At 41.4% G+C, this 15,401-nt stretch overlaps 1 protein-coding gene across 1 annotated transcript in view; it reads left to right on the top strand.

The window, feature by feature from the left end:
• The window catches only part of SHISA9 (shisa family member 9), a 140,529-nt gene that overhangs the window by 1,284 nt on the left and 123,844 nt on the right, over positions 1-15,401 (top strand). Inside the window, exon 2 of the mRNA XM_039360714.1 lies at positions 10,478-10,605. Within this exon, the coding sequence (XP_039216648.1) occupies positions 10,478-10,605 (128 nt within the window). The remainder of the gene's footprint in view (positions 1-10,477; positions 10,606-15,401) is intronic.

Below are 15,401 nucleotides of genomic sequence, written 5' to 3'. Positions count from 1 at the left end.
TTCCAATCCAGAGCTCAACAAAAGCAGAGATATACCCTAACATGGAATCCATCAGATAACTATGCAATTCCAGGTGGTCCAATTCACAAAAACCCACCCTGGAGGTGTAAATTTGCAAAAGCTTGGTCCCTACAGTAAAGATAGGGATGCTCAATAGCATGATAACATCACATGCATATTCTGCTGTCTGATGAGAACAGACACTGGGTGAAAAGCAGTGTGTGGATGTGTTTGTGGTGCACCCATTTATTTCAGAGCTATACCCACTGAGCAATGGCTGGCTTAGTTCAAACCTACACTCACTTCTCTTGCCAAACAATGCTGCTGGGTTCAAGCTGTTTGTAACTCCAACCGCCTCAGGGGGCAAGGACTGGGCTGGTGGAATCTGTTTTTGGCCTGTTGCCTCTTCTTGAAATTCCATCCAGCATCTCCCCACCAAATTTCCCTGCTCTCCCCCACCCTGATGGCAACAGGAGGGACTCAAAGTTGCAATGCATTTGTCAAGTTAGAGGGTCTGTCTGATTCATTATGCTAATCCCCAACACATGAAAGCAAAGCAGATGGGGAGAGACATTTTGTAGATCAAATAAAAACAATTAAAAGCAACCAAAAAAAAGGAGGAGGGGGAGAGAGAAACAGAGCAAATAGCTTCATTGGAGAAGTAAGAAAGCAAGGGTGCTTTGTGGTGCGTGTTCTCCTTGGGTTGGGTAATGGAGGTGAGAACTGTTGTCAACAACCAGGTAGCTTTTCTGTGCCATATCAGATGGATATCTGCTTACGGAAGAAGTTCTCAAGAGGAACAATGGTCTCACCAGAAAATGCTTTTTTATTGGGTGCAGATGAAGTGAGTGATGGCCAGTCAAGGTTCTCCATCTGGGGTCTATCTCCCTTCCCATTCTCTCTCTCTCTCTCTCTCTCTCTCTCTCTCTCTCTCCTCCATCCCCCAACCTTCAGGATGGATTAAATACCTGGAGTACCTTTCCAGCCTGGGATCCTGCAGTTTGCTTTGTGATTAACAGCTCCCCTCTGCATTCAGGCACCCAAAATAGTTCTCAGAATGCATCACCCATTCCTTTCACTAGCAATTATTTGCTATTTATAAACTGGCTGATGGGAGATCATTTTTTTACTACCAAGAAGAAAGCCATAGTACAGGCATTGGTAGGGACCCAAAGCTCCTGTGATCTTCTCTAAGGTTTGTTAGGGGGGGGGGGGGAGAGTGAGACAGAGAGAGCTTGCTCCTGTCCATGGTGAGGCATCTAATCCACTAACTCCAGGCCAAGAAAGTTCAAGGATGCCTTTCTGTCTTCTGCTTTTTGAAAAGATTGGAAAAAGATCCTTCCTTCCCCTTATTCAGATCTCCGTGTTTCTGTAGTCTCTATATTATATCAATACAGGTGTAATGTAAAACACCGAGGTCACCATATCATGTTATTGCGGAAAGAAGAAAGAATGGGAACCGATGTGTTTACACACATCCTGCAGAATCTGAGGTTCGGTGCAGTTAAACAAGGCCCCAGTTTTGATCATTTGCTTCTTGGCTGTCGTCGTCCCTTCTGCTTAATTCTCCTTTCCAGAAGGGAGTTGTCCTCTCTGTGATCAAACCTTTCCTTGAAATCTAAATTCTCCAGGAAGACCTAACTGAACATTCTTCCATTTTTTTCCCCTCCACCGTTGTAAGGTGTTATTTGCCTATATCCACTGCTTGTTGTTTCCAAAAAGCTAACTTTTAGAAAATAATTTCCTTGGGGACTAGTGGGCTGGGTGTGTGTGCTTCCTGCAGGCAATCCTGACTGAGGACTAAAGGAAGGAATGGAAGCTACGATTGCCCAAACAGGACACCTTAAACCAGAGAAAGGCAATGGCAAGGTTCGTTAGAGTCTGTTTTGTGATTGCGACAGTCCTGAGATCAATCAAGTAGAGTACATTATAAGCAACAGTGAACTGGTTCTGAACAGAATGTCTGTAAGACTATACGGAAGTCAGGAATCTCTTCAGATGCTCCAAAATGTATTTTACTCCTAATTTTTTCACAACCAAATTTCTCCTGGTTATTCCAAGCTCACTCCCTTCAGCTGTGTGTGGAGAGGAGATTTGTTGGATTTTGCTGTTCTCTGTTGGGATCCAAGATTCCTGCTGATCTAAGTTGCCAGAGACTTGACAGTAGATCTTGACTGGCCTTTGACCCACCCCGGCCTTAAAACCTCTTCTTATCAGGAGACCGGCCATCTGTAATGGAGACAATCTCACCTCTGACTTCAGGAGTCTAAGGGTACAAAACGGAACTGGTGAATGGGGGCATCTCTTCAACCTGAGCGGCAGAGTCGCGAGTAAGTCTAGGCTGGTGTATCCCACATTCCATCTCAAACAATGTCCAGTTAAAGAGTCCACAGGTCAAGGTGTTGAGAAGATGATATTGAACAAAATAGCATAGGATCTCCTGCCATTTGCAGGGGGTTGGACTGAAAGACCTCCAAGGTTCCTTCCTATTCTACATTCTGTGTTCTAAAATGGACAAAGCAGAACAGGACAGAATGGACAGAACAGAATAAGAGAGACCTCCAACAGATGTCCCTGTTGGAGGTCCCTTCCAACTCTGTTATTCTGTTCTGTGGTTGAAGAAGCAGTTGGGCTCCTTGCTAGGTGCCCAAGGCAGAACTTTATTTAAACCATCCTATGATTCCTTGGCCTCTCTAACAGCCAGGCAACTTTTCATGTTAGTTTCACATTCTTGCAGCATCCAAAACTATTACAATGATGAACGCATCATTCACGTAACTTATTTTACCTGGTAACTGAATTAATCTTTTTTTTGGGTTGGCACTACAGATGTGCAAAACCCATCCTAAGTTCACCAGATAGAACGGATTCACACATTAAGCCTCTTTCTCTTAGTAAATGTGTATGTTTTGTGCATGGATGTTTGCACGTGTGGACGTGTGTCTGTTCCTCTCTACCATCTATCTAGCCTAATCACGATAAACACATACCGAGCTTTCCACAGAGAAGAAGACCCCAAGGTTTTTTCTGACCTGGTTAAGCTAGTGCAGCGAGTGTAGTTGAAAGATAATCATTTCAGGCTGAAAAAGGGCAATTTATACAACTCAATCTTCCTTTTTTTTATTTATTGAGGATACTTAACAGCTTTTGCATTGATCCAAGCTTAAACTCCTTGCTAGCATTAAACACATTATAGCGGAGATGTTGCATGGCATTCACCAGGCATTAATGTGACTATTTATTAATGGCATTAATACATATGGCTGCAAATGGTAAGAAATTAGGTGTTTGAGTCCTCCTTGAGTCCTGCCTCTGTCCAAGTTAGCTTTCTAGATCTGAAGGCCTAGAAAGCTAGAACCATTGGTACTTTGGAAGGGGGTGAAAATTAGATCTTTAAGAGAACATATGGAGATAGAATAGAAGGTTAATTATTCCGTGGACATGTGGCATCATGGAGCAATAGTTGAGATTAATGGCATTTTTTGTCTTCTTCTTTTGTGCTTCTACATTGCTTATTTTCAACTTTAATCACCCCATTGGGGATTTGTGATATATTCTATTTGGTGTTGTAGTGCTTAGGCATTAGGCTAGAACCTGGGAGAAAGTGAATTCTAGTTCACAAACCAATTGGGTAACACTTGGGCCAATCACTCTCAATAAGCCAATAAATCTTCAGTGGTAAAAATAGCGGGATGCCCACCTATTTAGTGCACGAAAGCAAGCAAGGGATTCACTCTCCTTCAATTCTGAAATCTTGTTCTTTTGGCTAAGCTAATTCTCTGTTCCTGGCACCTTCCCTTTGACTCTGTTTTGGGTCTGTTATGGTTGGAGGTTTGAAGGTTGGAAAAAAGAAAGAGGAATGTTCTGGTCTGTTTCCCAGCCCTTCTTGACAGTGAAAAGTCTGGACAAACCTAGACTGATGGAAAGGCAAGCAGCAGCCCAAAAGAGAAGAGGCAGAAAAACTTAGGAAAAGTTTGAACAAAGCATACAACAGAACACTAGTGAAAAAAAAATCTGAAATAAGTCTATAGAATTGTAAGGGAATTGTAGAAAAAATAGGAGAGCCAGCTTGGTGTAATGGCTAAGGTATCAGGCTAGAAACTGGAAGACTGTGAATTCTGGACTTAAATGATAGATAGATGAAAGATGGCAGATTATAGATAGATGATAGACAGACAGACAGATAGATATGAAGATAAAATAGAAAATAGATATGAAGATAAAATAGGTATTAGAGGACAAAATAACCAAAGCTTTTACAAGGAGAAACATCTCTCTATCTATCTATCTATCTATCTATCTATCTATCTATCTATCTATCTATCTATCTATCTATCTAATCCATCCATCCATCCATCCATCCATCCATCATATCTCTGTATCTATTTATCATCTATTCATTTCTCTATCATCTATCTACAGTATCTATCTATCTATCTATCTATCTATCTATCTATCTATCTATCTATCTATCTATCTATCTATCTATCTACAGTATCTATGTATCTATTTATCATCTATTTCTCTATCATCTGTCTACCATATCTATCTATCTATCTATCTATCTATCTATCTATCTATCTATCTATCTATCTATCTATCTATCTATCTCTATCTCTAGCATCTCTATCTCTATCTCTATTTATCTATTTATCTCTATCTTTATCTATCTCTGCCTATGACTAACTCTAGTCTTAAATCAGAACACAACAGAGAGATAGAAAGGAATCTTAATCTCTTATCTTTGGGCCGAATTCATATGACCAATAAAACATAAACTAGCCAACCATTTTTAGCCAGCATCTCAAATCTAGGTAGTTAGCTTACGATTGAGTGCTGTACAAACCCTGGCAATGGGTAGAGACAAGGTCTGATTGACCACCAGCATGTGGGAATGAACCCAGCATAGACGGCCTACTCTGTGGGAAATTGTTGAGCTACCCACGAGTGGAAGCACTGGAGAACATAGGCCCCATCCATAGCCAGGAGAAATCAGATCCATCTAAGAAATCAAAGGGGATAATTTCTCCCAGGCAGAACTCTGCTTGTGGGTAAAGATGTTTAATCGCTTGAAGCCAAGCTGTGGGCAGAGCATTGCAAAATCGGTTCTCAAAGTCCTCTCTGCTGGAAGATGGTTTGATTTCTTCCAGAGATTGCTGGATGCCATGTGTGTGTGAATTCTCAGGCTTTGTTTGGATTTGTGCTTTTGTTAAAGGCTGCAACCACCACTGGCCTTGGCTAAGCCTCCTGCATCTTTCTTCCCTGTTGTGATTCCACGTTCTGTTTCCAAGCAGCCAGCTGGTGCCAACGGTTGGGGTGCACCTGCTCACTCCATAGTTACTACTACATGGAGATGGATTCTAGGGTGTTTTTACTGGGCTCAGATGCTTTTTTTTTCTTTAGGGGTGGGGTGGGGGGAAGAAGATTTTGTCAGTGATCATATACCTTGTGGAGCCCCCCGGTTCTCTGATTCCTGATGCTGCCTTGCTGGAATACGGAGCATGTCAGATGCAAAGTATCAGGACCACACATTAGGTTCCAGTTAGCTAATTTATTGCTCATAAGAATCTAGTTAATTAATGGCCAGCACTAAATATGGGCTAGATAGGAATCAACAGAATTCAAGAGGGATTGGATCTAGACCATTTGTGGGAACATAATTACTCTAGGTTGATTGCTCTCTTGACTCCACCCTCAGGCTCTATCTGTCCTTCTCCTATAAAGAGGGACTTACAATTGTACCCAAACTCACCCAGCTGCCTTTCATGGCTAAGGTGGGACTAGAATGCACAATCTCCTGATGATGGGCCAAAGTCACCCAGCCAACCTTTGTGCCTAGGATGGGACTAGAACTCACAGTCTCCTGATGACTGACCCAAAGTCACCCAGCCAGTTATCGTGACTTAAGTGAGTCTAAAACTCCCATAAGGGAAGATCCCAGCTATTTTCTCCAGAAGAAGAACAAAAGAAGAATAAAAACATAGGTCAAACGTTTGAGCTAGGTTGAAAGTTGAGATATTTTAAAGCCATATAGCATTGACTGAACGTTAGACAGATGTAGATTGAAAAAGAGAGAGGAAAGGGAACAAAGTACTTGTGAAATTGGGTGTTGATGACGTGGAAGGTAGTGAAGATATAGACTTCAAGCTGAAATGGGTGTTGAGGATTTGTCAGGGATGACCGTGATGATCTGCCTTGTAGATCCTTGAAAAGCTAGCTAAACTTGTATGTCATCTGTTTGTTTGTGGCTTCACAAGTTGGAAGGTAAAAGATACAGGAATCCCTGCAAATTTTATTCCGATTGTTGTTTCTGACTGTAGGGGGCAATACTTATCTCTGTTTCAAGGCCATTGATCCAGCACTGTCTGAAGACATTTCCATGTTCATGTGACCAGAATGATGTATGTCATGGAGCACTGTTCCCTTCCCACCGAAGTGATACCTATTTATCTACTCGCATTTGCATGCTTTCAAACTGCAAGGCTGGCAGCAGCTGGGCCTGGAACGGGAGCTCACCCCCACCACATGGTGCTTGGGTTTCGACCATGACTGCTTTCCAACCAACAAGCTGGGTGTCTTAACTGCTGAGCCCAGGTTGGAAGAGCAGCCCATAATAAGGTTTATTTCAATAGGCATCATGTATTGTATAAATGTAACAACTGGTGTAGGGTTGATTGTATGGCGTAAACCAGGCCAATAGGTGAGGAGGCAAGAAGGGGCTATGGTCCACAGTGACATCTCCATGATATGCAACAGTTCAGTAAAAATGTCTTATAACTAAAGACCTAAAAATTGCAAGAATCAAATTTTTTTAAAAAAGCGATGAGCTACGTGGCTGGAGGGAAAACGGCAGAGACGATTGTGGTCTGTTTGTTTGTAAGCTTTGCTCTAGTGCCATTCTCTTGGGCCTAAACTGGCTATCCGCCCAGTGTCATTTTCCTCAACTTTTCTCCCAGACATGGCTATAATCTGCTCCTCAAGATAAGCATTGTTAGGGATTTGAGTCCCAGCTGGAAAATTGGGCTAATGGAGAATAAAGAGCTGGGTGATCTATATTGTTGGGTTCTTGGTGTTTCCTGGACTGGCTTTCCTTCTTGCAGACATCTCATTACCAACCCTGGTGACGAAACATCCGTAAGAACATCTGCAAGAAGATAGAACAAGATTTCCGAGAAGCCAACATCATACTAAACCGAAATAAGGATGGCTTCCTTGTGGCTTAGCTTGGGGTCTGAATCCAGCCCGTGTTGTTTATTCATTAAACCCTGGTCGAATCCACCTTCTCGACTTAGAATCTGAACCTAGCCTAGATCTTACAAGTCTGATGATTGCCCATTTCTGCTTTAAAGCATGATTTAAAATATATGCCAAAGAAAAATGTGATACACTCATAATACTTTGCTGATAGAAGAATTTGGTGTTACTCATTAGCCACGTGGGAATATCTCCACCAACATGGGAGTTCTGCCAAGGAGGATTCAGAAGGGTTTCCCATCCAAAAAGGCAGAGAAAACTGGAGGAGTTCAGCTATAATTCATGCCATGAACACTGCTTGGTGGTTTTTTTTTTTTTTTTTTTTTCATCTATTTAGCTCAGCTTCTCTTTCTGTGTAGCTGCTCATTTTCTTATGATTTGGGAGAGGCACAAGCAGAAATTCCCAATTCTAGGAAATTTCAAATTGCATTTTTCTCTTTCTTTCCTCCTTCCTTCCTTCCTTCCTTCCTTCCTTCCTTCCTTCCTTCCTTCCTTCCTTCCTTCCTTTCTTCCCTCCCTCCTTTCCTTCCTTCCTTCCCTCCCTCCTCCTCCTCCTTCTCCTCCTTCCACTTAATTGTTGCATTTTCAAACACCAATTAAATCTAGAATGCCAAGGATGCTTTTCTTAGAATAAGCACTACCTGTTCAAATTTAATCTCATAATCATAGGGATTAATTTATGTGAATGAAGGCAAATATATGTGTCCCACAATAATGTAGCAGGATCCTTTGGTCCTGGTGACCGACTCAAATTGGATCCCACTAAATTTATGTTTTTAAATCATAATCCAGCCAGAATTTTGACTTACTGTTGCTTGCCTTAATGCTTTTTCTTCACGCTGTTTCTTAATGGAGACGGAAGTTGGGTTTCAAAAAAAGATTGGAGTGGATGTGTTAGGTTGGGATTAGCTGATCTAGTACCTTCCCAAAGTCTAGATCTGCTCAAAAAACATCCCTTGTTTCCCCCCCCCCAAAATCTTCTATGTAAGTTTGCTTTGGAAATTTCTCTCCAAGGGAATGAAAATTTGGAGGGGGAAATTTCAGAGCTGGTTATGAGTTTTATACCTAGACAATTGGATGTGCTTAATGTCACTTACTTGGCTTTTAAATACAGCACAGAGTCAAAGGAAGCTCTGCAGGCCTTTCTGCAAAGATGGTGCCCTTTATTTATTTTGTTCCCATTTGAAAATAAGATTTGGGTCTTTCTTGCACTTCACATTCTCCTACTAAACAGGGTTGCTGTCTCTGGCATTTTAATATATTTATAGCTAGCTTTGCCAACTTACTTACTTTCTTTTTCATCTGTCCAAAAAGCTGGGTTAATTGACTGCTTCTTTGTAGGCAGGTGTTTGTATGTATGCGATTTTTATTTTTCAGGAGTTAGGCTTTGCCCAGAACTGCAGATCACAGTATAATAACATTTCCCTCTTAAGAGCTCAGTTGCTCAGCTCTTTGAAGCTGTGGCCAGTTCTGTGATTTTTCTCTGTTATGTAGGCTAACACTCCAGCTTTCTAAGCTCCTCAACTTATTCTGAGTCTTTCCTTTAAGATTTTCCTTTCTTTTTCCTCCCTCCCTAATTTGCCTTTTTGGATCAGGCAGACTCATCCTTTTCTCGTTTTTCTTAAGGGATCTGAATATTCAGAACCTTTAGAAAAACCCAAGGAACCAATCTAGTATTCTTCCAAAGCAGCCTATTTCATCCCTCTTCTTTTTTCCTAGAACAGGGATGGCGAACCTTTTAGAGACCGAGTGCCCAAACTGCAACCCAAAACCCACTTATGCATCGTGGGGTGCCGGGTGGGCGTGGCCCATTGGGTGGGTGTGGTCCATTGGGTGGGCGTGGCTGCGGTGGTAACGGCAGACTAGGTGGGACTAAAAAGTTCAATCAATCAATTCCAACTTTGCAAGAACTTTTTTTCCCCGTGAGAAGATGAAATTGACTGATTAAACCTTTTTTTTTTTTTTGCACACGGCAACGGAGGCCTAAAGCGAAAAGGTTTTATAAAACTCAGCTGAAGGCCTAGGACTGGGGCGACGGCGTGCGTGCCCACAGAGAGGGCTCTGAGTGCCGCCTCTGGCACCCGTGCCATAGGTTCGCCACCACTGTCCTAGAAGTTCAGTTCTAGAACTCTGGGATTTCAATGCTTTCAGCCCCCAAAGCCCCCCAATTTGCCACGATAGGGAGCTATTTGTTTTAAACAAATGCAGACATCTAGATTCTCTGGCCAGCACTGAGGTGAAAGCTGGGGAGAGAGAAACCTGCTTTTTATTCCATTTCTACTTCTCTTTCATTCTAATATCACAGAATTTGCTTTTGATAGTTCTGTTAAAAGTAAAGGGAACAGCTGAGGGTTTTTCACCGAGTGGAGAATAAGAGCGTTTGTTCGCTTCTTCAGTTACAAGCTTGCTGAGGGTTTTTCATCTCCTTCATGGCACCATCCTCTCTGCGGTGGTTTGATACTCCTCTTTTTTTTTTAAAAAAAAAATATGTTTTATTGATTTTTAACATACACCTTAACATTTGGTAAATGTTGTCGTGGTTAATATTTTAGAAAAACATTCAATAACAATTAATTTCTATAATTCTGTAGTCCATATAATATAGGGCTTTTCAACCAGTGGTACGGGTACCACCTGTGGTACATTGGCACTTGGCAGGTGGTACATAACCATCCTAGAAAATTGGTAGCGGGGGAGGGGAATGAGCTGAACCGGTGGCAGCACTGCACAAGCCTGAGCGGTTGCCACAGTGATGGGAGGGAGAAGATGCATTCTCTTAATTTAGACATTGTTATGTCTACAATTAACTATTTTGGCGGGCTTTCTAACGGAAGCTTCAGCCCACCAAAACTTCGGTAACTTGACCTTGGTTCCCACAGAACAGTTATTGTTATTTCTGTGGGAACCAAGGTCAAGTTATTTAAGTTTTGGCAGGCTGAAGTTTCCATTAGAAAGCCCACCAAAGTAGTTAATTGGGGGTTGTGATTTATGATCTACTGCAGGGATGGGAAGTTCAATGTTTTACTTTGAACCTTGGGAGGGGGAACTTTCAGTCTTGGTTTCACCTTTGTTCATGCAGATAAAATGTAGCCATTAAATGTGTTCTTTGAGGAAAGCAATTGCCTCGGAGTTCTTATTTCTACTGGTCTCATCTATTGGAACCAGGACACAAGAGTTGTGAAGCGCGTGAACTTAATTCTCTTCTCTTTTCACAACCCCTCAGAGCTCTGGCAGATGTGATGCGACCAGAAGGTGCCTGCATGACAGATCACATGGAAACCGATCTCAATATTGTGGTTCACATGCAGCATTACGAGAACATGGAGACGAGAGCACCTGCTAACAACTTACGTAAGTGTGACAGTTTTGGTGTTTCACTTGGTGACCTTGGCATCCCTCCCTAATGCCCATGAGAGACAGGCTTTGTCTTGCCTCGCTAAATCCAGCACTAAGAGTTGGCCAAATTCTGACCTTTGGTTTAGTTGCTGGTGTCTATAGGGATTCTCCAGGTCATGGTTGTCTCAAAGGTGCTTTTTTTCAGGAGGCAACTGGACTTTCTTGTTTTTCTTTGAAGACATTTTTCTTCTCATACAAGAAGCTTCTTCGACTCTGACTGGATGGTGGGGAATGGAAGGCTTTATAGTCCTTGCAGACAGCTGGTCATTTGCCTTTTTCTAGAGAGCCGTTGAGGCCACTTGGAGGTGTATCTGTGTCTTCAGGATCACCTGAATAGGTGTGCAAATAGGTGTGGAGCTTTCTTAGAACTGCTGAAAGGACTGTGTTGTAAACTGGAAATAGATAGATCACCCATTTGCACCACTCAGGTGATCCTGATTCAGCTAGCCAGTTGAAGTCCACAAGTCATAAAAGGGCCAAGTTTGAAGACCCCTGCTCTGGATCATACCTATAAAGTCATCTTATGCACCGGAAACTACCATAATTTCTGGCGTATAAGATGACTCGGCGTATAAGACAACCCCCGACTTCGGTGCCGATTTGCATGCTTTAGAAAGTCGTCTTATACGCCAGAAAATATGATATATATCATATCTATCTATCTATATCTATCTATCTATCTATCTATCTATCTATCTATCTATCTATCTATCTATCCATCCATCCATCCATCCATATCTATCTATCTATCTATCTATCATCTATCTATCTACATCTACATCTAGATAGATAGATAGATAGATAGATAGATAGATAGATAGATAGATAGATAGATTTGTAGCCATCCAGGGTTCCTTCACTGACTGTGAAAACGCAACTCAGCAGAGCAAGATGTTACTGCTGCACGTTTATATTTTCAGGGTAGGTGTCAAAATTGGAACCTCTGCATTGATCTTATGGAAAACAGCTTGTTTGAGCAATTCTTCACCACTCCCTGATGATCTCCTGAAAATGAGTTTTTTTGTGTGTGTTGTCGTTGTTAAGTAGGCATTGTTTCTCAATCATCTTTTTTATCCATGCTACCTGGAGAAGTGTTTTTTTTTTTTTAATGGATTTGTCTCCCTCCTGATGAAGAATTTTGCCGGTCTTTGAAAAGTGGAGTATTTTAAGGCAGCCACTTTTAATTGATGCGTTCATAGTTGTTTTTTGGCTGTTGCTTTCTGGAGGTGTTGAAGAAGAAAATTGGGTGACATGAATGGGTTTCATTTGTGTGAATTGGATGAATCCAACTAGAACTTAAGAAGCCGAAAATAACTGCGTGTTGATTAAAATACGAGTGACAGGAAACGCACGTTGAAGCTGTAAGAACCAACACCAGACTAACGTTGCTGCTGATATTGGTTGGAAAAGGTGCTTAGAGGCTTTTTGTGGAATCTGTTCAAGGTGTTTCTGGAATTAACTCATTTTTGGATGTTCACACAGACCAGGTAGCGCTCGACCTATGACCACAATGGAGCCCAAAATTCATGCTGCTAAGTGAAACATTCGTTGAGTGAGTTTGGCCCCGTTTTACGACTTTTCTTGCCCCTGTTGTTAAGTGATTCCCTGCAGTTGTTAACTTAGCAACACAGTTGTTAAGGGAATCAGGCTTCCCCCATTGACTTGCCTTGTCAGAAGGTCCACAGAAGGAGATCACATGACCTCAGGATGCTGCAACCGTCATAAATATGAACCAGTTGCCAAGCATCTGGATTTCAATCACGTGACCGCAGGGATACTGCCATGGCCATAAGTCCCTTTTTTCGGTCCTGTTGTAACTTTGAGCTGTCACTAAATGTACTGTTGTAAGTCAAGGACTTTCTATATACTGAATCATCCATTAACCAAACACTCTGGTTTGGCATATTGAGCATAATCTCAAAGATACTTCAATAGTAACTGAGCCTGTCATATTGGGTGAATGTCATGGGCTCAGCTGTTCAAAGAGTTTTGACTGGTGGGGTTTAAAAAGGGGGGCTTTTCTACTTTGACCCTTCCCAATTCTTTGGAATATCTCTCTGCCTAGAGTGAGGTCTGCCCCCATCCCTTTGACCCAGTGGTGGGATTCAGTCGGTTCGCACCACTTCGGCAGAACCAGTAGCTAATGATTGGTTGCCCGGGCCCAGAATGGACTTCCGGAAGCGGCATCCACACAGAGAATCAGTTGTTCACATATTTGAATTCCACCACTGAATAGAGATAGATAGATAGATAGATAGATAGATAGATAGATAGATAGATAGATAGATAGATAGATAGATAGATAGAAATAGATACAGCGATGGAATTCAGCCGGTTTGCACCACTTCGGCAGAACCGGTAGCTAATTTTTTTGTTGCCCAGGCCCAGAATGGACTTCCGGAAGCGGCATCCACACAGAAAACCAGTGGTTCACCTATTTGAATCCCACCACTGCTTTGACCTCCTGGAAGAGCATTAAAACCTGGCTTTGCCAGTTAGCATGGGGTCTTGAGGGGGGCGTTCAATATTGGACGTGGCTGGTGAATTAACGGAGAAGATGCTACCGCTGTACCAATCTTGCCTTCGGCTTCTTATCTCTGCCCCTAAGGTATGTATCTATGTATGTATGTGTATGTATGTGTGTGTGTGTGTGTGTGTGTATATATATATATATATATATATATATAGGTCTTTGGTTGTTCGGGTTTTCTTCCACGTAAAATTGGAAGTGTCAAGACACTTCCAATTTTACGTGGGAGAAAACCCGAACAACCAAAGACCTATATACAAATACCCGCGAAAACCTCAGAAAATATATATATATATATATATATATATATATATATATATATATATATATATATATACACATATTAAAAAGAATATTAAAAATAAAAGCATGATTCCTGGGTGTGTATATGGTGAGAATAAAATATGATCACCAGGAAAAGTTAAAACATTAAAAGTTTTAATATAAAACAGAAGTTTTAAATAAAAACATTAAAAGTTTTAAAAAGTTAGCAACCTAGCTTTCATTGGCTCCTGCCAACTTCATCAGGGCGTACACAAATCAATGGGAGTAAACATTATATGTAAGTTAACGCCTGCGCTCGACTATGCTAGGATTGGCCGACATGGACCTATTACACGGTCCAGGAGTCGAGCGCAGGCGTTAACTCAAAATCCGATTGTCTCTCCTCTAGTTGAATAAGACATAAACCCCCAAAGGGCAGGTACATCTTTCCACCTAGTATTTCAACAGGGGCTGATGGCAAAAAAAGGCACATGGATTTTGATGATGACACTTGCTCTTCATGGGTACAAAATGCCTATGGTGTGGACCAAGGGCTGTGGGCCACTTAAACATAAAAGTGTTCTCCCTGGGTCTAAAAACAGAAAGGGATTCGAAATTTGCTTTCTCTTTCTGCCCTTTCCTCTTTGAATGCCAATGATGATGGGTCTAGCAAAGGCCAGTAAGATATTCCATGAACATCTTCATTCAGACAGATGGCATTTTTATGGCCCTGACCTTTCCCTTCGGCTTCTTTCTTAATTGTCTTTTTAAAAAGAGAGAAAGATGCTGTTGAAGTTCTCCCTAGCTGTGCATGGGAAGAGAAAGAGGGAGAAGGAAAAAAAAAAAAGGATCTTCCGAGAATTGTTTTATTTGAATCCAAGAACATTGATGACTTAGTTTTAGCTGTCTTGGCCTCTCGTCCCTGTTCAACTACACCTCGCAATAGTAATTCTATTCTTCTCCTTCTTCTTCCTTCTTCTTCTTCTTCTTCTTCTTCTTCTTCTTCTTCTTCTTCTTCTTCTTCTTCTTCTTCTTCTTCTTCTTCTTCTTCTTCTTCTTCTTCTCCTCCTCCTCCTCCTCCTCCTCCTCCTCCTCCTTCTTCTTCCTCCTCCTCCTCCTCCTTTCAGTGCCATAGTAACTTTGAATGGTCACTAACTGAGCAATTGTAAGACAAGGACTACCTTAGTGTGGAGTTGTGGTGAAGATGCCCAACTAGAAATAGAAGGACTCTACTTTGAGTTGATACTCAATCATCAAAACTCTCTGGGGGAGTTTGGGTAGTCACTTATTCTTAGCCCATTCTACCGTTCAGAGTGATGGTTGGAGATGATGGAAAGAAGAAACATTTATTGCCTGGATTTCCTGATTGAAAGGCCAGATAGAAACCTAGTGAATAAATTGTGCTACAGGCATGTAATTATCTTTGATCCTGACCCACATTTATAGATGTTTATGAACATACATTCAGGATGATGTATTTTTGCCATTCTCATACTCCCTCCACTAACTTTTAAATCTGTTGAAATAAAATTCTTCTTCTTCCCATACCACCTGATCTTCTGTGCAGCTTTTTTCTTAGTCTAAAATAAGCTGATACAGCAAGACTTAATTCTTTCAGATAAGTTTATACATTCATTTCTGAATGTGTCCAGCATCCCTTGCTCTTGCTACAGGTAAAGATAAATCTGGCTTTATCCTGATTTCTTATGTTTATTTTTTTTTTATCTCTGCACCAAGCAAAACAAATCAGGAAACAAACTGAATGGCGTTTGACATTGGTGATATTAAAAGAATGAACATTAATAGGCCTTTTCTTCTGACTGATAAGAATGGGTTCCAATCTGTGAGCTGCATCTCTGAATCACATCTTTGCAATTTATTAAGCCAAGCTGTTTTAAAGTGCCCTTCCTCCATTTTTGAGCATTGCTCCAAATTTAGTTTATGCCCAAAGATACAA

Source organism: Crotalus tigris, unplaced genomic scaffold (genome assembly GCF_016545835.1).
Source record: "Crotalus tigris isolate CLP2741 ecotype Arizona unplaced genomic scaffold, ASM1654583v1 scf7180000019173.45859301935:6455823, whole genome shotgun sequence".
NCBI classification, from domain to species: domain Eukaryota; kingdom Metazoa; phylum Chordata; class Lepidosauria; order Squamata; family Viperidae; genus Crotalus; species Crotalus tigris.
The sequence above is the reverse complement of the archived record's forward strand: the minus strand, read 5'-3'. Positions and strand labels throughout refer to the sequence as shown.